The 23961-nt window shown below is 30.3% G+C and overlaps 1 protein-coding gene across 1 annotated transcript in view; it reads right to left on the bottom strand.

The window, feature by feature from the left end:
* Positions 1-5193: 5193 nt before the first annotated feature.
* The window catches only part of LOC107452715 (uncharacterized), a 119146-nt gene continuing 100378 nt past the window's right edge, over positions 5194-23961 (bottom strand). Inside the window, exons 6-7 of the mRNA XM_016069285.4 lie at positions 21666-21802; positions 5194-9322 (exon numbers count right to left, since the gene is read on the bottom strand). Coding sequence (XP_015924771.3) covers positions 9161-9322; positions 21666-21802 — 299 coding nt within the window. The 3' untranslated portion in view covers positions 5194-9160. The remainder of the gene's footprint in view (positions 9323-21665; positions 21803-23961) is intronic.

Genomic DNA, 23961 nt, shown 5'->3' on the forward strand with positions numbered 1-23961 from the left:
GAATACGAAAATCTCCGCAAGCTTGCTATGAAGCAGCTCAAAAATAACAAACGGTGCTATTTAATACAAATATATAGCCAAATAAGGGATAATACTCAAAATATGGCTAAACTTTCATTTTTTTATGCTGTGGTATTAATTTTGTCTTAAAAAAGAACGAAACTAAAAGTAAAAACCAGCAAGAATTGCCTATTTAAATCATAGTCTTGATTTCGAATTTTAGAATTGATTTCGAATTTCTTTTTTTTCCTCACTCTTTTTTCGTTCTTAAAATAGTAAATTCTAGGAATGAAGTAGTAGTAGAATAAGCTTTAAACTGTGTTTCAATCGTAATCGATTAGTGATAAGCTGACAACTAGATAAGTGTTATTCTTTCTATATCATATAGAAGGAATAACAATTTGGTCAGGAGGACGGATTTAAACATATTTTATGATAAAATATAAAAACGATCCTATTTAATACTTCTAAACAGCAGTAAATCAAAATTACATTAAATAAAACATAATTTTTGATAATTTAGTTCTCTTTTGATAATTTAGTTCTAAAACATAAAACCGTTCATTAAAACAGCAATCCCTATCCAATACTTAAGTTAGCTAAATATCACAAAAGATTATATATTCAGCTAAGGTAAATCATAACAACTTTTTTTAATAAAATTATCCATCTACTGACAATGTTTGCAGAATGATGATCAGTACAGTAAATCCTGTTTTTCCCCCACAAACCTCGTAACCTAATGCATGTCAAGTTCAATCTCCAAATTAGCAAAACAACTAAATAGTTCCCTTAAAAATTGACCACAAAAATAAGTTGAGTTGTTGTATAACAAATGATCATCTCACAAAGCATTTACTGTAATACTCATAAATACCATCATTTAGAAAAAATATGAGTTAACTATTTTGTACTGTGTGCACCAACTGAGCATTGAAAAAATTTGTTGTGGTAGCCATCTTGAAAGACAGCATGGTATTTTGATGGTCCCAAACCTTACTTTGGACCAACATTTTCTAAGAGTTTTTCTAAACATTTACACAATTAACAAGCTTTGAAAGCTCCAGGCCAAATTCTAAATGCAGAGTTTCGAGAAAAGAAGGAGAGAGATGCGCCATTTTCTGACGTCAATGCCAATATTAAGCGTCATTACATCGACTTCAAAATTTTGTCTCATTATGGCTTGTGAAAGCACCATCAATAGAATTCGAATTTTTACGTTAGTTTCCGTACGCAAGATTTGAAGCAACAGCGCATGCTCGCGCTTATTTTAGATGCTGCCTATCTTTGCGTTATGTTGTCGTGATTAACACTAAAACGTCAAAAAAGCTACAAGCACGCTGCATGAAAGCAGCTGTTAAAAGTTGTTTTCTGTTTAAGCCTACATTCAAACTTGAAACATGGACATGGAATGCGAATTTGAAGAAATATATTGATAAAGTTTATAAATTAATCGTGTGATATAACAACAATTGGTTAAACGATTGGATCGTTTACGTCTGTTGTAAATGTTTGCCTTGATTTTTTTTAGTCAAAATTAAAACGATATTCCACTACGTTAGCATTTTTAACTTTTTGCGAAATCTCGTGATTTCAATTACGTAAGTTTGATACTTTTTACGGGCGCATGCGCATTGAATTAGAATAGACGCATGAGCAGTAAGAATGCGCATGCGTAATTGCTTAAAATCTTACGTACAGGAGCGTACAAGAGCTAACATAAATTTGCGAAATCTCCCTAATATGCAAATCCTAATTGGATACAATGACTAGACAATGACTATCAGCCTGACAGTTTCACAATTTATGCAAAATACCGATAGCGTACGATACAATAAATACTTCATACATTATTTATATAAACACTCCCCAGAAATTCATAAAAGTATAGCACATATTATTTAAAAAGAAAACTATTGTCTTTTAACATTTTTTATGGTAACAACAAAAACAATCTATTCAAATTTTGCATAAGAAATATGAAGTACTTTGTTTGAAATTTTTAAATTAAAATATTTAATAAATTACTGCAGTGGTCTAAAATTGTCGGAAAATAAATATCATCCATTACTACTAACTCCCGATTAGCTAATACACAGTATAAAATGATCGGTTGTGGTTTAATTTTTAATAAAATACAGTTTATTTCATTTTATAAAATTACAGCAAAAACTGTATAATAACAAATATAAAAAATCTGCCTTATGAAAAATTTCAGAAGAATCCAAATTTAGTCTGTTTTTAGAATAAATAAACACACAGTTACAAATTAATATTCTTATATATATTAATATTCTTTCATTTACATTTATTGATATTAAATCTGTTCACGTCAAAACAAAATCTCAGTCCGCATGCAATTCTAGACCACTTTTATAAATTTTATTCTTTTTATTTAGCCCATAAATACAAACATTATGTAGCATAAACATTTTTTTTTCATAAACATGTTATCTATTGTACACTATAAGCCTCAAATTTAAAGCAATATTTAAATGTCATTGCAATAATAATATAATATAATATAATATAATAGGAAAAAAAAACTTGTAGAAATTTCTCTTTGATACTATTCAAAATTATTCATTGAACTTCCAGCTGGTATTATGGTAAGGCAAAGGCAGGGTGACCAAATAATTAGTAATTCTTAGATATAATGGAACGGCTTAGATTTTTTATAGCTTCAATAAATTTTTTATTAAATCTAAAAATTACTTAGCTATGTTTTTATTAATGCAATAATTCTTAAATAAATTAATGCTTAGAATTGAATTTTAAGACTCGATCATTTGGCTATGTGATTTTATTTCATTGAAAGCTACACTTTATATGAATGAATGGCTTATTATGGAAATTGTAAGTTTCTAAAATGGTTTTTCTCAAGTTAAATTCGAAAATGTTAATAATGTGCTAAATTATTACTATGATTAAGTAATTAGATAAAAATGCAATTTAACACTCATAATTTGAAAAAAAATATTTACGATATTAGATTAATACATAAATAAAAGTCATAATTACTAATCAGCTGACATTTTAGAGCTATCTCAAATCTATTAATAGCTAGTATATATGAATAGATAAAAACATGAGTCGCATTTTAGGTCATACAATATTAATAGGGCAAAGTTTTTAAAGCTCAAAATTAGGCTATTTACAAGGTAATGAGCATATTTAGTGGATATATATATATTTACATAATTGTACAATATGTTTTGCATATAATTCAGCGTGTATATTTAAATAGTATAAGCTTTAAATGAAAAATAAATATTTTTCTTACAAGTCCGGCACATGATGCAGAGTAATATTTTTTTAGTTAAAATTTTGCTTTTTATGAAACATAAGTTGTATTTTCAAATTATTCTTAACCCATTTAAAAAGTTACAGCTGCGAAAATGCAATTTTCTGTTTGGGCGTAAAATACGCTTTTTGAAAAAAGTGGTGAAACTTTTATGGTTAAACTAATACGATATTCTACAGTTTTGGCTACCACCGAATTACATGATTAAAAATAAATTAACTGCTTATGACTTTTTCTTATTCTTTCTCTATTAATGATAAACGATTATTAATTTTCTCAATATTAGTTAAACTTACTAGATGTAACGATTAAAATATTAGTACGAGTATCAGAGCACACATAATTTATAACTCAAGCAATGTTAATATTAGCATTAGAATTATATATATATATATATATATATATATATATATATATATATATATATATATATATATATATATATATATATATATATATATATATATATATATATATATATATATATATATATATATATATATATATATATATATATATATATATATATATATATATATATATATATATATATATATATATATATATATATATATATATATATGTATGTATGTAGTTTTATTATTTTTATTTATTACATGACTTGAGCATCCATTTAAACTAACTTCTGTGTTGAAATAATGCGAAAAATCGCTGTCCACAATATTTATAATTTAGTTTCAATAATTTTACCATAGAAGCCTGAAAAGAGAAAGGAGTTGCAAACTAATGAATCAAAATTGTATAGAAATTCGAATTACAACTTAATACTTAAACTATGTGTTAAGTTTCTTCAGTAAAATGTTAATTAGAATGACGTCAGATATTAATTATACGTGAGATTTAAAGTATCTGGATATAATTTTGAGACACCCGAAATCTACAATATGGCCTGAAAATTCATTTGTTAAATATTGACTCGGCACCATGCGCTGAGGAAGAGCGTGATATCCTTTTACTACGTATCTCAGATACAAAATTTGGAAAAATTTCCGAACACTGTAATTGTTCTAAAGACCGTCGTTACACAATCTCAACTATAGAATATTGTGTATAAAGAGGCTATAAGCAACTAATTTTCATGATTATTTAAGGCTTTAAGTTTGCGCGATGGAGAAAAATAGTAAGAACACCATTGATATCTATGAGAGTTCTGTATATAGTGATATATAATAGCATATGATAAACCAAACACTTCACATTTTCTTTGATGTTTTTGTTGTTGTTGAATGTTTGGCTTTTTGTAATGATTGGTGTTGTGCGACTCAATAGCATTGTTCAAATCACTCTAAACTAGTTACATTGGATGAAGTCATAAAGTGGTTCCTTTGGATCTTTTCTCCAACAGTTAAAATACATACTCGTTCGTAAAGCATTGAAATAATCTGAATCCAGAGAAACCTCTCTGATGACTACCTCCATTGTTTTAGGAGCAAATGTATGGAAGCAAAGTATCAGTTATCATTGTAAATTATTTACCATTTTGAACATTTATAAATAACAATAAATATTTATATGAATATTTGTAACAAATAATATATTTACAAATTTACAGATATGCATTTTTAACAATGTAATTTTTTTGACAAAATTAATGAATGGACGTTTGAACAGAGGCAATAAATTATTAAAGATCATCAAAGAAACAAATTTATAGACTTTGACAAAAGTTTTCTTTCTTTTAAACTCTTTCGCTTCTCAAGATAGAATTAAGAAAACAGCATTCTTCACTTTTATACCATAATTGAAACGAATATTTTATTATTCATTCCAACAGTTTTCTCGACATAAAGTTCACTTATGATTTTGATAATAATGAAAAAATGGATTTTTAAATGCCGAAAAATGGTGGAATTTTTATTTATTCTTCCTTTCTCTTTGTTGATAGTTTTTCACAAAATATGCTGTCATTAAGAAAACAACATTCTTCGTTTTCGTGCGACACGCGTGACGTAAATTTTTGTGCAATTTTCTCAACAATATGTTCATTCTTGACATTGATATCGCTTAAAAGATTTTATTATGATTGTGAGTTTTAATAATTGGGAAATTTTTTAATATTTTCTCTTTCTTTTATTGATATTTTCGGTTAATAAGTTGAAATTAAGAAAACCAAATTTTTTCCTTTCCATGCGATAGTCGAGACGGAAATTCATAAATGAATTTTCCTGCATATTTCCATTATTTCTCGAAAAACAATTCTTTATGATTCTGATAGTGAAATTCATTCAAGAAAAATTCATTTATGAATTTAAACTTAAGTTGTATAATTTTTTCTTCTTGCAAATTGGAATAATAAATCAAACATTTTAATTTTTGATCATATTTCGAAAAACATAGTTATAAACTTGATAATAGCGAAGGAATTATTGATTTATAATCTTAATCAATTTTTTAAAATTTCGAATTGAATGATCGTCTTAATATTTACCTCCCCAAGTTGGAATTGAGAAAATAATCGTTTTTCCTTTTTAAAATAACTTCCAAGACATTGATGAGATCTCATTAAACTTATGTTTTCCCTACACAAAACCTGGACATTTTTTTCACTCGAACTCTTAAAAAAAATGAACATTCTTCATTTTCCGATTTGATGCTTGAACAGGAACTTCTCGTAAAAATTACTTCCTGAACGAAAATTCATTTATGTTTTAGTTTGTAGAGAAGGAAAGGGTAGTTAAGGTTTTGTATTTAAAATAGTTTAATATTTTTAAGTTATTTTCGTTTAAACAGGAAATGGTGCAATGCATCTCGTTCTTGCAACAACATATCGCTCGTTTTAGTTAAAGTAGTCCGCCAATCCCGTGGCATTATGTCGGTTTAAAACGTTTGTGCATGAAAGTGATAAAAAAATGAGTCTGATTGGCTGGCGAGGTGGAAGAAAAGTTAGTTAATAAGTCAGCTGTATGAAGTGCTAGATATTTAGCTAGAAATTAACTAAACCCGTTAAAAATGTTTATTAAAAAGATGTAGTAGACGAGAACTTACGTTGTTTCTTAAGTTACTTAATGGTGTTAATCAAGTGAATAAACATCACATTCACGAACTCCAAACTGCAAGGAAAAAAAAAATCGCTGGAAAATAAACTAATTATGATTGTTAGTTTTATGAATGAATTATTAAATATAAGAATACTTGGAAAAAAAATTTACGAATATAATGGCTTTGAATTGTACGGATCAAATAAGCACATTAAGTGAATGAATTATTCAATTTTTTTACTTACAAAATAATTTTTACTTTCAAATCTAGGATTTAATTTTATCAAAACAAAATATATTCAAATGTGAAACAAATATTTAATATATGAATATCTTACTTAAAATTCAAAGAGCAATTTAAATTTAGAGTAAAATATCATACTAATTATTATTTTAATTGTTAGAAGCAATTGGTTTATTATTTATCAAAATCGAACGGGTGATGAAATATTCGGAATAAATGAGGCGTTATTAACTTTCATTAATCTGTGGTTATTCGAACTACAATCCGTATATCATTTAATAATAAATTTTAAAAAAAATCTTTGAATTTTAATTTAATTTAAAGTGAAGCTAAAGAAAAGATAATTATTATACGCAGAAAAAGGGATTTCTTTCCATTATTTTGTTACCTCAACCACGTTGGTTATAGTTACAAAGATACCAATTTTTACAGATAACCACACACATTAATCCAATTTCTTATCATTTGCAAATAGAGACTAAAAAGATTTATATTATTAAATTAATCTCCTGAAATCTGAGCTTTAAATAGTCATAAAAAAGACAGCTTTTACTATGCGGCTTAGAATAAGGTTAACTCATAATTACGATGAAATAATTTTTTTTAAATAAAAAAAAAACAATGAAATTTTTTTAATTCATTTTTAATCATTATATAAAAATCATAATTTTCTTAAAACATTTCTTGTGGATATTGTAGAATATTTGTATAGTGTATTTCTTCCCATTTTGATCATGAAACAGATTCCACTAGACTCAAATAATAAGATACTTAGTCACCAAAAAAACAACATAAAATATTAATTGAATCAGATTTTCTTACCTTTTTTTGTACTTTTTCAATGTAATTCAAAACCTCGAACGACGAAGGGATATCAAATTTTATTTTTACAAAAACAATTGCTTTGAAATCAGAAAAAAGTCTTAAAATATTTTTTTTAAAAGAGATAAATTTATACCAAATGTTAATCCAATATATTAGATGCTGAGTTTTCAGGAGGTTAAATTAATAAACAAAATGCACTAAATCAATAGTAACAATGAATTGAAATATCAATACAATTGATTAAAAAATAACAGCTGTATAAGAGGTGGAACATTCTAGCTAAACGTGAAATGTCTTCGCAAAAGACACAAGGCTGCAAAAGTGTTAATTATCTGGTGTTTAAACTGAACCGTTTTTGGAATGTGTTGAACAACCAACATTTGTGTTTACCACTCTAATTTGTTGATACGACCCTCTAAAGTGGATCTTGATAATTATTTTGTAACTTCAATCTCAAACATTCATTATTTGGCACTCTTCTAAAGCTGGCTGTATTCCATTTTTTACCATCGTTATATCCGTCATTACCTCTATCTAAAAGATCGCTGAAATCTTCTAAACAGTATCATTCACAGTTGCGCAAATTTAAATTTTATGAGTATCAGATATTTAAGTTTTTAATTAATGTATTTAAGCGTGATCAGTTATATTTCTAGCACATTTCATAGTTTAAGAAAGATAACTTCAGATATGGATCGTCAACATGCATTCAAATTAATTTGCACGCAATGATTGCAAAAGCGAATATGCTTTAAACATTGAAGAAGCGAGAGCTCAAATGCAAAGGTGATTAGCGGACTACAGAATACGATACGAGCTAGTCGCAATAACGAGTGATTTCAGTATAAATATTTGTTCTAAAGCGTGTGTAAGCAGAAGGTGTTAAGCCTATTCATTAAATTGCAGCATTGCTTCAAATGTTGATTGTTCAACGACAACGATAGAATTTGAAGTATCCATGGATGGCTCATTTCTATGCAATGCATTATAAAACAAAACACCTGGAAAAAGTCTTTGCCAGTTTGATTGATAGAAAAATAAGAATTTTTAAATAATACATTCAACACTTGTAAACGAGTCGAAATGATGGACATTATCGCATTGTATTGATAATAAATTAGTATCGATATTCTAATATTGTATTCATGATAAATTATTTGGCATTTTTATTATTCGTACTTTGATTGAAAAAGGCTAAACAATCTCGAATAAATAAAACGTATATTTTTCGTCGTAGATCAGCACACGTTATGCAGTCACTAAAATAGTGGGTGTAAAAAAATGGCAGCAAATTTTTACAGGAGGTAGTCTTTCTTTTAAGATCTTTTACCTCCAAAACCACTTTACCCTGATATTTCCTGCCATTTCGGTTGCTAAGCAATTCTCAATTCTTATGATGTGCCCTACCACCCCTAAAATTTTCCCGCTACATTTTTGAGGCACCCTGTATTAGACAAAATTTTGGTCTCAGATTTTTATGAGTCAAGCAAATCAAATGTTTACCAAACTAGAAATTCAATAAAATGTGTCATATCCAAAACTTTTGATAATTAATTTTATAACAGCGAAAAACGATTTTAATTTTTTTTCCAAGCAAGTGCCTCACTAACTCAACTCCGTTTTTAAACCAACCAAGTCCAATTCATTCAACTGGCAAAGTACTTTATTTTCGCAGCTGCTTTGTTTCATTCCCGAACGTGATTTTCTTATTTGGAGAGCGGGCTAATCAGAGTTCGCAGCAGGCAAGGTTCGTAATCTTTTCTTTGTGGAAGAATATGAAAAGGGGATCTAGACGTTGACAGCCGAGCTGGGCGATTGCGTGGTGCTGGTGACAACTGTGTGAGCGCCATCTGCGTCAGTGATGATCACAGTGGGTGAACCCGGGGCTTTTGGTTGAGATTCCTCTTCAGTGAGCAGGCTTGGTAAGCCGTTCTGCAAGGGCTCTGGAGTCTGTAAAAAAATTCAAAAATTACAACTTAATGAAAGATAAGGGAATATTGTAATTCACAAAATTCAGTTTGCCCCTTCATTGCTATTGTTGTTGTTGTAGTTCATTTATGTCACACTAGAGCTGCACAATGGGCTATTGGCGACGGTTTGGGAAACATCCCAGAGGATGATCCGAAGACATGCCATCGTGTAACGCATGTAACGCAAATGCGGGTTAGTTTCATCAAAAAGTGCTCCACGAAGACAAATTTCTCCCAGTACTGGATCCAGGAGTTCCCTTGTCTTCTGGATCGGGTGCAAAATTCCAAGGTTTCTGAGTTGAACATTGGTAGCCGAAAACTGAAAATTCGGTCGGCTGTTAAACGACGGTTATATATAAAAAGAAAAAAGAACGATAATTGAAAGAAGGATATTTTGTTTCATTGGTAGGTGTGAATAAAAAGATACTTCGAGCTTTAAGTAAGAAATTACGGCCAACGAAATATAAATTACTAGGAGGCTCCGCCCCCTGCTCGCTAACGCTCGCCAACCCCGAGAATTGCTACGCAATCCTATGTGGTTCACGCCGTGAACCATGGCTCGCTGCGCTCGCTCGCCAATGAACACAATGTTCTAGCACAAAGACATAATATATTATCATCAAAGACATAGTATTTTATCATCAAAGACATAGTATTGTACTTATGTAGAAGAATTCTACCAATGTTCTTATTGGCTTTTAAAAAAAGTATATTAGCTATTTAGATTGTACATGGTGAAAAAATCAAAACATTAGCTAAATAAGAAACATATTAGCAAAATAAATTATCAAATATTGCTTCACTAATATTCTGCATTTTAAAGCGTGAAAATTCAATGCATATAAATAAACGCGAAATATAAAAAAATTCAATGCATTCCATACAAACACTTAAACGTTTTTTAGACGTTTAGGTAGCTCCCAGTAGAAAAATATCAATTCAACAGCGGCCTTTTAAAGCATTCTCACTTCAATTAATTAATTAATTCCTAATTGAGTTTAAATTAAATATTGTCATGTTTTTAGTGCATGAATCTGAATTGAAAAACCTGATAATGCTCACTCTGGTTATTGTTATCTGGTTGCTCACTACGTGCTCTTGCGCGCCGAATCCAATCAATTAAAAAAGAAAACTGTTGCCAGCGCGAGAAAAGAAATATAATCGGTTTTATTGATACATACATACGTACGTACGTATTAGCGTTTTATTTAATATAGATACTCTCAAGTCTCATTATATGATAATTGCTACGGGATATATACTACGTTGCGGGATATACTCTCTCGCCAATACCTCATTTTAAAGTCTCAATATTTTTTTTTCTTCAAAAAATTCTCTATTGAGGAGCTTTTAATTCAACAGTATTCTCACTTTATTCCGAGCGATGCTTCTTTATACCGTGCACAAATGGCAAAACGTTTAAAAGAGTTTGCTACAGGATGGTAAGTATAAAGGGAAAAATAATTAGAATAAAAAGGTTTCGAAAAATATTTATGAAATAAATATTTATTTCTTCTTTGACGAATTTTAAAAATTTTCATTCTCGTTCTTCCTTTAAAATGTATATACTTTTATAAGTATTTTGTACGTTAAAGAATTTTAAAATCATGCAAATTCTTGCGTAATTTCATATTTATTTAACTATCAGTAAAAGCAGTCACATTAATAATGTAACAAATAAAACAAAGCAGTAAGTAAAGTAGTAACTTAAGTCATATTGTTACAAATAAAAGCAAAAAAACTCATAAACTTTTCGGAAATTCAATTAATTAATTTCTAGAAGACCAATATGTGAACGTTAAATTTTCGTCCGATAAAATTTCCTTTATTTCTTAGTTACGATTTAAGAGCAAGTATAATTAGTGATCTATCCACATGCCGTACTCAGGTACAAAATTTACTTCATTAAAATCTATGCGTCATTGTTGTACTTTTCAAAATATAATTGGGTATAATATGAAAAAAAACACAACTACTTCGATTTAGTAGGAACAACATATGACGCAATGCTAAACGAATGGAATTTAGTTGTTTATTTATTTATTGTTATTAGTAGTTGTTGTTATTTGTTTTAGTTGTTGTTGTTTATTTAGTTGTATTTAGTTTCAATAACTTTTCTTTATAATGCAATGAAATCTGGCGAGCAGCTATTTAAACGATCGAACACTTCGTTTGTTTATTTGTGGCTTGAAGTTAGGCTCGCAGAAAATGCCGTTCATGGGTTAAATTTAGTAGGAACAACACAACCTGTGACGTAGGCTATATTATACCCAATTATAAAAAAAATTTTAGAAAATAATTAAAGAATATGCCTAAAATAGTTATTATGGGAATATTTATAAATGGTTTTATTCTATGAATTATACATGATAAATTATATGAGATCTTAATAATATATATATATATATATATATATATATATATATATATATATATATATATATATATATATATATATATATATATATATATATTTGGGAATAGCTACTCTATTAAGATGCATAAACCATTACGAGTGGTGATTTATGATGATCTATTAGTGCCGACGAAGTTCTAATTTAGGTAATCTTGCATAAATAGACGCCCGTTTTTCAATTAAATTGTACTCCTTTCTCTAGAATTAAATGTCATAAAATCGCGTTATCAAAATTAACTATCATAGGAGTATGCCTATTAAAATTGTCCAAAACTTGTAGATTAGTTTTGAGCAAGATTGCAATATACTGAAACAATAGTCGAAACATTTATAAGATAATTATGTATTCATTAATCTTCTACTTAAATGTGTGCAGCATTAAAATTAAAAGCATAAATTAATAAAAATTAATTTTTCGGTCATGTTAATTGAAGCAATTAATTTCTGCACTAAGTACAATTATGCATATTTTTATTAATATTGTTTATTGCTTTATTATTCATTATTATTATTTATTAATATTTTTTATTGCTATTGAATTTATATATTATTTACTATGTATAATTTATTGCTAAGAGTATAAAATAAAAATTTTCTATTATACTGCCGTGCAATGGAAAACTCAACGTAACAAACAAAAAATTCAACATTGGGATTTTTTTTATATTTGGCATCTACGTATGATAAGCTACATATTGCAAAAACTTGTTTTTAAGAAATAAATTTTGTGCTATAAGTTTTCTGAAATTATATTTTAGAGCATAAGCAATAGAAAGAAAATAGTTACTTTTCTCGAAATCTATTCGTTGAAGCAGTTACGTTGTTTTTGCAACATAGGGACTATGTACACACACACAAAAAAAAGAAGAAGAAAAAAAGATCTAACGATTTGATATTCTATGAAAAAAAGAAGTAAACAGAGTGAAAATCTTATTGAACGTAAATTAATTCTCTTTTTTATTGGGGAAAAAATAAATAACTTATTAAAAAGTTTTATACTGATATTTTTACTAGCCTAGATTCTAAAAATAGTCAAGTACGTATATACTATTCTGCTGAAAATAGCTTACTTTATGGAATACGCGAAAAATAAAATCCTCCTCTATTTTTAGGAAATTTTGCTTTGAAAAAGCTACGAAAACATACCAGCTAATGACAAAAATAGAGTTGTCATAAAATATGAAAATCAATAAGAGTTATTGACGTAATAAATATACGAACATAACCAACAACAAGAATTGAAGTAGAAGGGAGAAAAAAAATGAAGAAACTATTCAGGAAACTAAAAGAAAAAACTTTCTTTCATAGAATTATCTGTTCTTTCAGAAATAGCCACACAACGACGACGGTGGTAAAAAAAAAAGTATTGAACTTCGCCTTGTTTGCAAAATAAGTGTTGCGTTGCTATTTTTAAATTCTTTCCAAGAATTTGCAAACCAGATCAACGTAAAATTTATAATACTGAAATGTATACAAAGATTGCCAGTATACTGTAGAACTTAATTTAACAAAAAGGATTTTCTTTTCTTACTTTGGACATTGAAAAAAATTTTTTAAATATTAAAATGTTTTACAAATGACATGAACGAGTGTATTTTTTAATAATACGATAAGTTTTCTGAGCATTTCCTTGAAAGTGAGCACTGACGATATAGGGAGAGAAGAGCTTGTCTGTACATGGGGCAAGTGCAGACAAATGGACAATATATATATATATATATATATATATATATATATATATGTAGTGCCAGCTCCTATCTGTAGTGCCAGTTCCAATCTATAGTACCAGTTCCTGTGCTGTAAGCTGATCTAGCTAGAGATCCAACCAGATTATGACAGATTATGTAAGCTGCAAGTTAGACCCCGTGCGAATTTCCCAAAGACACGAGAGACACGGGAGCGCGTAATGGAACTAACAAAAAAGGAGACGCTGATGAATTCCAAAAAGGATTAGCAATGACGATTTTCTTTTAACTTCACGATGACGAACTCATTTATTTTGTGTTATTTCTGTGTTTGTTTATCGTCCATCTTTATGTAAATTTAGCGTTTAATATATGTTTTGTTAAAGTACAGTGCCTCTTATTTTCAAAGACGACCACTCATGCCGTCCCCACATATATATAAGGGGCCTCTCACCAATCCCGATGATTGCTTCGCAATAATTGTCTTTTCTTGGCAGAAAACAGTTTTTCTACTAAAGTTAAAATTATTCCCTTAACATATATGTACTAAAAGGAATTCTATTTGCTTGCACTTGTGCCTCTACTTCCCACGTCCAAATATTACTATCTATTACTATTATAAACATTTAGATCTCTTGGTGACTCAAGCCAAAACCTGTCTTAAATATTTACCTAACAACCCTACTTAAAATAGTTAAACCCCGTAACCGAACGAATGGTGAGGAGAGTTCTTTCCATGGACAAACTATATATTAGCCATCGCCCTATGAAGCTCAAGTTCACGCGCATCAAAGTTTTATTTTATATTCACCCAGTATCTTAAAAAAAAAATCAAACCGGAAGTTTTGCTGTCTTCCTATTACGTAAGATTAGTGTAAATTAAGGTTCCTCAGCAGTGGATTTTTGAATTTACAAATGTTATTTTTTCCCTTAAGAATTCTTGTGATAAATTGCTGAAATTTCTGTTGCAGAAAAGTTAATGGGAGCATGTTTTAAAATTTTAAACACTGAATCCTTTAATGATTAATAATTTAAGTTTGAAAATAGTAAACAGCATTTCAAATTTTCTTGCTGGTTCATTTTGTAGAATCTCAATTGAAAGTAAATAGGAAAGAACAAAAAATTAAAGCCTGATGCTATTCCAAATCCTTTAAAAACCACTCCAAAAAGACTGAAAAAGATAAACTATCCAAAACCAGGATCAATTTTCGATGAGCTTAAATCTAATGCAAATATAAATTTACTGATTCTATTCCATTTGAACTATGAGAATTTTTTAAAAATATTTTTATCATTATTATAATGCAATTCTACCTTACATTTTTAGATAAAGTTATATAGAAGGTGGTCTAATCTTATTAACCGTTTTACAATTACTATTTTTGTGCAAATAACATTAATATACTGTTATAAATTACAGTTAAAGTGATCTGTTAAATGATTTAGAATTTAACGATCAACTACATGCACATTGAGATGCAAGAAAAAATAGTATTTAATATATCCACCCTTTTGGTAAGCTAAAGTATTAAATGACGGTAGTGAACTCATCAAATTTGTTTAGTGAAAAAAATTAGAAAGCCCGAAAAAATTTTTTCTTAATTTCCAAAATTTTTTAATTTTTTTAAAATCTTGAAAAGAATTTTTAAAATAAATTTAGTTATTTTAGGAAGTTTTTCTTCTCTTTATAATAATGGTTTTCTTTCTTATTTATTTCATGTTTCATTGTATTTTTATCTTTTTGCATCGATTCTACATACTTGCAGCTTATGCACAGTTAATAAAACTTATTAATTTTGTTTGTAAATGTCTTTTTTCCTTAATTATTTTTGCGTGTTTGATCTTTTCTCTGGGTGTATAGATATATATATATATCATAACAATAATAATGATAAAACATTTAACAAAAAGTCTTTTTGAATTTTTTTTTTGTATTTCTGTTTGTACATTTTTTAATAAAAAAAGTTTATGTTAAAATATTTGCCCCTCAGTGACGCACATTCTAATTTCGAGACAATTGAAATTAACAGGGCAGCATAAGCAGCTAAAGTCTGTACTGATAGTAAATCTTTTTAAATCATCATTTCGTTGCAATCACATAACTAAGTACTATTCGATCTTACCTTTCCAAGTTTTCGGTAACGCTTTTATGTCTTAATTATAAATTTAATTATTTTTCCAATACTAAAAACAAAACAGAAAAATTAGCGATGGATTCTCACAGATGTTCTTCGTCCTCAACCGAAGAATTCTCGGACTACAGCGACGGTCCAAGCGAAAGGACGCACTACATAAGACAAAGAAGTCCTTCTTACAGTTTTCGGAATGAGCTGAAGTGCTGCCAACAGAAGGAAGAACACGAAAGATGGAATGACAGCAGTGATCAGAGATTAAGTCAAAAGTTCGAAAGTGGCGTGTCCATGAAATTCCTGCCATCACCACCCAAAAAACGATGGACCGTCAATTATGACAATCGCAACTATATCAGAAGTCAGTTGACACATTCTGTGATACAAGTCTGTTTGGAGAAAAAGAAAAGAGAAAGCGCCTTAGGAAGTAAAATCTGGAAGAACAGGCATTGAATAAATTAGGAGTGTCTTGAGCCGGTGTTTAGTTAAATACTTTTTTTTTTATCAATAAATAGTATATTAAATAAATTGATAAAATAATTAATAAAGTCACTAAAGTTGAAATTTATGAAAGATTATTTTTCTAATTGATATTTATTGGTGTTATATCGCTCATAGCGACACAACTCAAAAAATCATGTTTTGAGATAAGTGGGTTTAAAGTTTTCATTGCTAAGCAAAATGCATAAGAAATGCTTAAGTAGCTTAAACGAAGATTACCTTCAAGTTGAATTATGAGTTGTTTGCTGCTGAAGGAATGTGTATTTTCATATTTACACCTGTTCTTAGTCCAAAACGCGTGTTTTTTGAGTTGTGCCATTATTGCAGCCCATGAGCGATTTGTTTGGTACTAAACATTTTGGAGGGTTTTTGGTACTAAACACTTCTAATGATATCACCCAACATGATAATTCACCCAGCATTTACGCCAGTACTGATTAATTAATTGTGGTATTAGATCGGTATCGGGGCAAGTCAGTTTTTGTTTTAACTACTGACTACAGAAAGGCTTCAGCATGTTAGTATGGCAGAGTGACTCTAGTGAAGTGTGTCCATGAAGTACTGTTCGTGCTAACATGCATATTTTTTAAATTTTTTTGGTTTTTATTAAAATTCTCACATTTTTTATTTAAACTGTTTATTTAAGACAATTTTGGTTTTAACTGCTAATATTGCTACAATTTTGGTTTCGGTTATGCTACAATATGTTATATACTACTATTTTCCTTTGGTTATAGCGCTTTTCCATTTTGACTTATTTTGCTTTAATTCTGGTCTTTATTTTTGCTTAATTCAATTTTTATGCTTGTATTAGTATGGGTATTGTGGTAATAGACATAGAATTTAGGAGTCTCTTAAACGTATGTTTAGTTCAATATTTTTTTATCAATATAAATAGTATTTATAAATAAATTGAACTAATTAAAAGGAAAATTTATCAATGATTATTTGGTTACATTTTTTTTGAAGAAACATATCTTTTTTGTGTCAAATTCAAATGTATCACCTTTTAAATAGGAAGGGTGGAGGCTGTAGATAAGGTTATGAAAATTTGGTTTTTATAGTTTCGCTGTAACAGTTAAAACTTTTGTTACTCTAATGTTATTTTAATGCGTCACGTTTATCTTCACATCTTTTGAATAATGGGTGAAACTTATGAGACTTGATTATAAGAACTTGGTTATAAGAACTTGGTTGGAACAGAAAAAGTTATAAAACTTGGAGGAATATTTGGTCCACTAAGATCAAATATTTTGGTATTAAGTAATCGGAAAAGAACTGGTTTCATAACCTAAAGTATCATTCGAAAATAACAGAGTCACAGCTTTCGGTCTCAAATAGTTATAATCAATCATTAGGCATAGTATAACATTATAGTATAACAATAATAATAATAAAATTCTTATTCAAATATTGAATTTACAAAGGTAATAGTGATATAATATTACAACTTTTAATATTTTAATTCGATCCTTTGGGTATCTGATTAGTGCAAAAACCTAATTTGGGGCAAAATTTTTGAAATTGAGTTTATTATGAACTTAGAATCCCTGTACCCTTAGCTTTCACAAAATATAGTAAAGTTTTTACACATAGTAAAACAAATAAACAAGTGTTTTAAAATTTTATATTAATATTTAAAAAATAAGTTGTTGAAACTAGTCGGATGTCTAAAGCATGGTGGATAAACTAAACGCAGTAATAATAATAATAATAATTTCCTCTAATTAATAAATGGTATCCAAAAATTAAACGGAAAATAGTCAATACCAGATAAAACTTAATTTCATTAGTTTGAGTGCTGATGAAATTATATTTTAATTAATAAAACTTTAATTCGATAATAAAATATTTTTTATAAAATTTAAATTTCTCTCACGTTTCTAGAAAAGGTTGCTGCTTCACATAAGAATTTAAATAGTGGTAGAAAAGTTATGCCGAAATCTAATAAAATAGTTAAAGTTTTAGACATTCACTTCCGTTCGAATTTTGTTGAATTTTTTAATATTGATTATTATTAAATTTAAAAACTAAAAGCTCAGATAAGCTGTAAGTGACTGTACGTAGAGAGTCGCATTTTCTCACTTAAACCGCTCCCGAAAGAACATTTGCGCCGCGTGAACATCAGTTTGCGGAATAAATTGAAGTATCTTCGACGAAAGGTTTTTCACAGCACCATGACGTACATCTCCAATGCATCACATGTTAAGACTTCATCACATGTTAAGATTGGTGACAACGAGATAGCAGATAGATTGGCCAAAGAGGGCAGTGAGGAAGATATGTCCACCGGGTCATCACTTATATTTATCAGGAACTTTACTCCAATGAGAAATATAGACAAAACTCAATCTGGCAAACTCCACCTACGCACCAATGGTACACAGCAACATCTCTTGGCACCCTTCTGGGAGTCAATTGCGATCGAAGCTCCCAGACTGCCTTGGCCAGATTCTCAACTGGTCACTTAAAGTGTCTAATATTCGAACGTGGCACAATAATTTACCCAACCTTTAAAAAATGCTGTGTCCATCCAGTATCGCAGAAACACATACTTGATTTGTCAGACTATCCAGGGGGGGACTTAACTTCCAATCCCCTTCTTGTCATCGACTTTCTGGCTGTCAACTACTTTTTGGAGTTGATATGACTAATGTCAGATCTATGAGGATGAGCAACAACAACAAGGTTTTTCAATTCTTTATTAGAAACAAAAACAGAGTCAAAACAGTGGACAAAACTATGGGAGAATCGGCTCCAAAGAAAGGCAAAAACCGTTCTTTCTTCTAGGAAGGTGATGACGATTGCTTTCTGGAAGTCTTAAGATACTATCTTCGAAAGGAAAAAAAATCATTATTGGAACTAAACTGACGGTAAAAATTACGACTAAGCAATCACATTTGTAAGAGAAAATTTTTTGTTTCACCGAGACACTTTTAACACCTCAGCGGTTGTGAGCTTCAGGACTCATGAATTACGGTTTGAATTGATTGACCGCACGCCTATTCGCCAGACCTCGCTCCAAGTGACTTTTACAAGAGGCGTCATGACCATTTTATGGAACCTGTCGCAAATTGCGGGAAAGCGAAAAACGGAACTAGGTTTCATTTTTTTCCCTGATTCCACGTTTCTTAGATGAAATTTCATTTTTTTTCTTTTTGTGATGGATGGACCCAGTAGGCTGTGTCCCACTTAAATAACTAATTCAACTGTCTTAACTTCCTCATAACCCAACCTATTTTTAATTCCAATTTAATGTATAGCCACAGTTCGTATCATTATAATTGCTATCCATTATAGTAATATATTATTTGATTAATGCAATGCTAAATGTAAACATTGCTGTAATTAATGTTGTAGCTGTGTTTGTAATAAAGTTCTTATTTTTAAGCTATAATAGTAATCTCTTTCTTTACTTAATAAACCGGTTAAACTTTTAATGCCAGCAATGGGTTAGTGACGATAATATTTTATTAATTATGTCACTAACCAATTCTCTTACAACAAGCCCAGGCAGACGGGCTTTAGTGGGTCTGTAGGGTTGAAGGATTGGGCAGTAGGTGCAAGGGATAGCACAAACGGCTTCTGTGTGGTGGCTGGTGGTTTCCTTATCCGAGGGGCCAGGTTTTTTCGAACCTCTGGAGTAGGAAGATGGTTTTAATACGTAGAGGCCTCTACAAAAATCGTACACCTATTCGGGTGGACTGGCGACCTGCGGTGACCAAATGCGGAAAAAGTAGACGTGTTTCCACTCCATGCTAGGCACCCATGTTCAAGACTCACTAGCTGTGACGTGAATGAGAAAAACAAACCACATTTGAACAGAAAAAAACGCAGTTGCCAACGAAAAAACGTCTTTTCGTTGATGATTTTTCTACCTTTGTAAATTTAGAATCAAATGAAGTTTTCACATTTTCAAGAACATAACTGTTAACTCAAATTACATAAGTGTGCAAACAAATTTCAAATTAAATGAAAAAAAACATTTTCACAAAGCTATGGCGAAGACCTTTCAAAATATTTTAAAAATTTTGGAAGACAAATGTTTTTTTGTTTAAGAAATAAAAATTCTATTTTAAAAGGAACGCAATGCAGATGCAAACCAACTGTTGTGTCTGATGCCGAATACATTACTAAAGCATTATTCAGCATCCAACGATGGAATGATATTATTAAAGTATGGTTGGTTGACAGTGTAAAACAAGGCACAGATGGCGCTAGGGGGGTTAAAATTCGTCGTAAGACTTTTACGACTGATTTTTACCCCTGAGCTTGAAAAAACGTGCCATCCAAAATTATTATACTTGTAATGTTTTCAGTATAACACATTCTTCAATCTAGCTTTCAACGAAACAAACAACAAATGAATTCGGAAGACTCCGCAAACTTGCTATGATGCTATTCAAAAAATAACAAATGGTGCTATTTTACACAAATATTGCCAAATAAGGGATAAGACTCAAAACATGGCGAACCTTACACTTTATTTATGCTGTGATATTAATTTTGTTAAATTTGTTTTAGGCTCATGACCTGTTTGAATTACAGTAAACTCTTATGAATTAAAATTAGGCTTAAATTGAAACACAAATCACAATAATAAAACTTCCTGGAATATTAAGCCTGCTCACACATCGCCTCGTAAGCATAACTTTAGCGGAGGGATGCAACGGAAGATTTCGAAATTTCTTCAAGTTTCAGAAAGAGTGTTATTCCATCAACCATCTATCACTTAAAGGCCTGTTTATACGATCCAACTTCTTGGACGAAGATTGATTGAAATTAATGGAAACTTGTTTTGTTTTGAGCTTGGATCGTGTAACCGATCATCCAAGTTCTTGGTTCAAGTCCTTGGATGATAGTAGAGCATGTTCTCCTTCCATCCCGCAGTGGACTGATCGTTAAGACACGGTTCCCAACAGATCACCGAAGTCAAGCATCACTGGTTGCGGTCAGTGTGCGGGTGGGTGACCACTTGGATCAGTCTGCGTAGGGACCGAGGGTGTGCGGTATTGGTCCTCGTTCAACTGTTCTACCGTAAAGTGCTCGACTTCGCGCGCAGGTCGTCGGGCTACCGAAGCGGGGGTGCCATCCCCTCCGCAGAGGATCAAAATTGTGATGGCATGTCTTCGGATCCTCCTCCGAGATGTTTCCCAGACCGTCGCCAATAGCCCATTGTGCAGCTCTAGTGCGACGTAAATTAACAACAACAACAACAACAACAGCAACAACTTCCCATCTTAGTTTTTCCTCCCTTAACCAATCAGCTTCTGAAGTTTTGTGACGTCAACAAGCAGGCATCAGATTATGCCATTTTGTTGTTCGTTTTCATATATTTTGGTCCGAATAAATTAATCTGCTATAATCTATTTGTGTTATTACGATTTTATTTAGTAATTTTGAATTCATGAAAGCATGATTTTATAATGTTGAATATGAACTATGCGCATGAGCAGGTTTTTCATCATACCAATCAGTGATATTCTAGAACTTGAATAGTATCGACGAATCATCCAATTTCCTGGAGAGAGAAATTCAGGAACTTGGACCGTGTTAACAGGCCTTAACTATCAACCAATGATATGAACTAACCTTTTTTTCCAAGTCCTCGTTGGAAGGCAGTGATTCCCACTCCGCGAGGGGTGCCGTTTTCGGTCTGGGCTCAAACTTCGGAGAAGATTCTCTGCTTAACGCCGACCGCAAACACTCGTGACTTCGGGTCTTCGGCACTACAAGAATAAAAACGAAATGTTTTAGTTATCAAATGTACATAGCTTAAGTAATTTGTTTATTTTGTTAAAAACTATAACAACTAAATTGCTTTAGATTAAAAGGTAATGTCACTCTAAAAATTTCCAGTAACAGAAAACAAATTAGTAATTTTTAATTGTTTATTAAGGTAAAATAATTAGTTTAAACAACAAAAAAAAACCTATAACTTAGAAAAATAAAATTTTACATTGAATTTTGATGTAGTGGAGAAAAAAAAACAGCGTTTACATGTTTAAATGAAACGAAATTTTTCTTTCCATGCTAGTTTTAAAAAAATCATAGTTTAATAGGGTCTAGGATTGATTGTGAGGTCTTTTATACATATATGTTTAAAATCAAATGGAATAAACTGAAAATAAAATATAACATTTACTTCCATTGGAAAAAATCTGTTATAAACAGGCTACATGCTAACAGCTGTGATTAAGACGAGTAAGTAATGCGTTAAAGACTCTATCCATTATTGCATTGCTGGTAGCTTTTATGCTAAATGTAAAGAATTCTTTAGTGGAAGTAAAAGATATGATTTAACATTTAAATGTAATATTATAAAAACAAGGAGTGTTAGAAGTATAATTTCTGATATTTTTTTTACTATTTTAGTAACTTTTAATGGTATGTGGAGGATATTGGAACCATTCAAAACTTGTTTTAAGTTATTATTTTGCTGTAAATATGTTTCTGTTTTTCAAATTCCCAATTACGGTCTTTTTTAGTCATCAAAAAGTTCCTCATACAATATTTGTTAGCATTTTAAAAATTCAAAAAACCACTGCACTCTGCATTTTAGACAGAGAAATATTGCATGCTTTTGATTAAAGTGACGTTTTCTCTCAAATATGAAATTCAATAAAAATTGGCGAGTATGCATTTAAAGTCGTTTCAGGGGTTATGGGTTGATTATTTTTTAGAAATCCCATAAAAAGAATTTTCCCATTTTCTGGAAGGACTTATTGAAAATGTTATAGCAATATTTCAGTTACTTCTTCAGCAAAAGAACCACCGGAAATATAACACTTGTCATTCCATTGTATAAGTTTTTGTTGTCCGGTATCATAAGGGTCTGCCAACTGAGAAAGGAGCCAGTGTGTCAACGCTATCCGCGCTTTTCCAATCCACTGACTTTTAACGACCCGCTCTCTTGTTTGACATTTTCTTAAATGAAAATAATTCATTCTTGACTTTTTTTTTAAGTTCAGGAAACAATATTTAAAGGAAATAAAAGCTTACATTTTAATTTCGACCAACTACTGCCAAGTAGAATATCTCCAAAAAGCGAGTGAGTCGTTAAAAGACACTGGATTGTAAATTATCGCCCGGGCAGGAATTTCTCCCTATGCAGGAAGAAATGAAAGTCGCTTGCAGCAAAGATCAAGAAGACTATAGGGTGAATAATAAAACACCCAGACTTTTGTAGCTCCCAGTCTCTTTCATCCGTACTGCCCGGGCAAACAGCTTTATAGGCCACGCTGGCTCTATTCCCAGGCGGTAAACCCTTATGATACCGGCCAAAAAAATTTTACTCTATGCAATGACAAGTGTTACATTTCCGGTGGTTCTTTTGCTGAAGAAGTAACAGAAATATTGATTTAACAGTTTCAATAAATCTCTCCACGAAATTGTTTATTTTTTGGGACTTCGGAAACATAACCTACTAATAACCCTTGTAAAATAAAAACAATAATTAATATGCAATCGGCAGATTATTTTTTCTATTATAAAAACAAAAAAATTCATACAATATATTTTACAATTTTTATTCATGATTGATTTGAATTGTAAAGATAAGGTTAAAAAGGTGAGGCAGGTTGGTAGGTTGACAGTGCTACGAATCTGGGGGGAAGGCTTATTGAACAAATGGGAATAACTAGAAAGATAAAGTTACCATGTCGTGATCTCATTCTGTTTATCTTCGTAAAAAACTTCGACACTATTTTACCAACACTTCAGCTGGACTAATTTATTGGGAGCTACAAAAAATTGAACGACTAGAATAGTTTTTAATCTAATGACCGGATTTTTAGGTACTAAGTTCCTTTAATAGGAGAATATTTTAAGTTACAAAATACGTTAGAAGAACGTACTTTTTCCGAATAAACACACCTAGTTCTCCAAC

Source organism: Parasteatoda tepidariorum, chromosome 6 (genome assembly GCF_982258835.1).
Source record: "Parasteatoda tepidariorum strain Cologne lab strain chromosome 6, Ptep-v5.0, whole genome shotgun sequence".
Taxonomy (NCBI): Eukaryota; Metazoa; Arthropoda; class Arachnida; order Araneae; family Theridiidae; genus Parasteatoda; species Parasteatoda tepidariorum.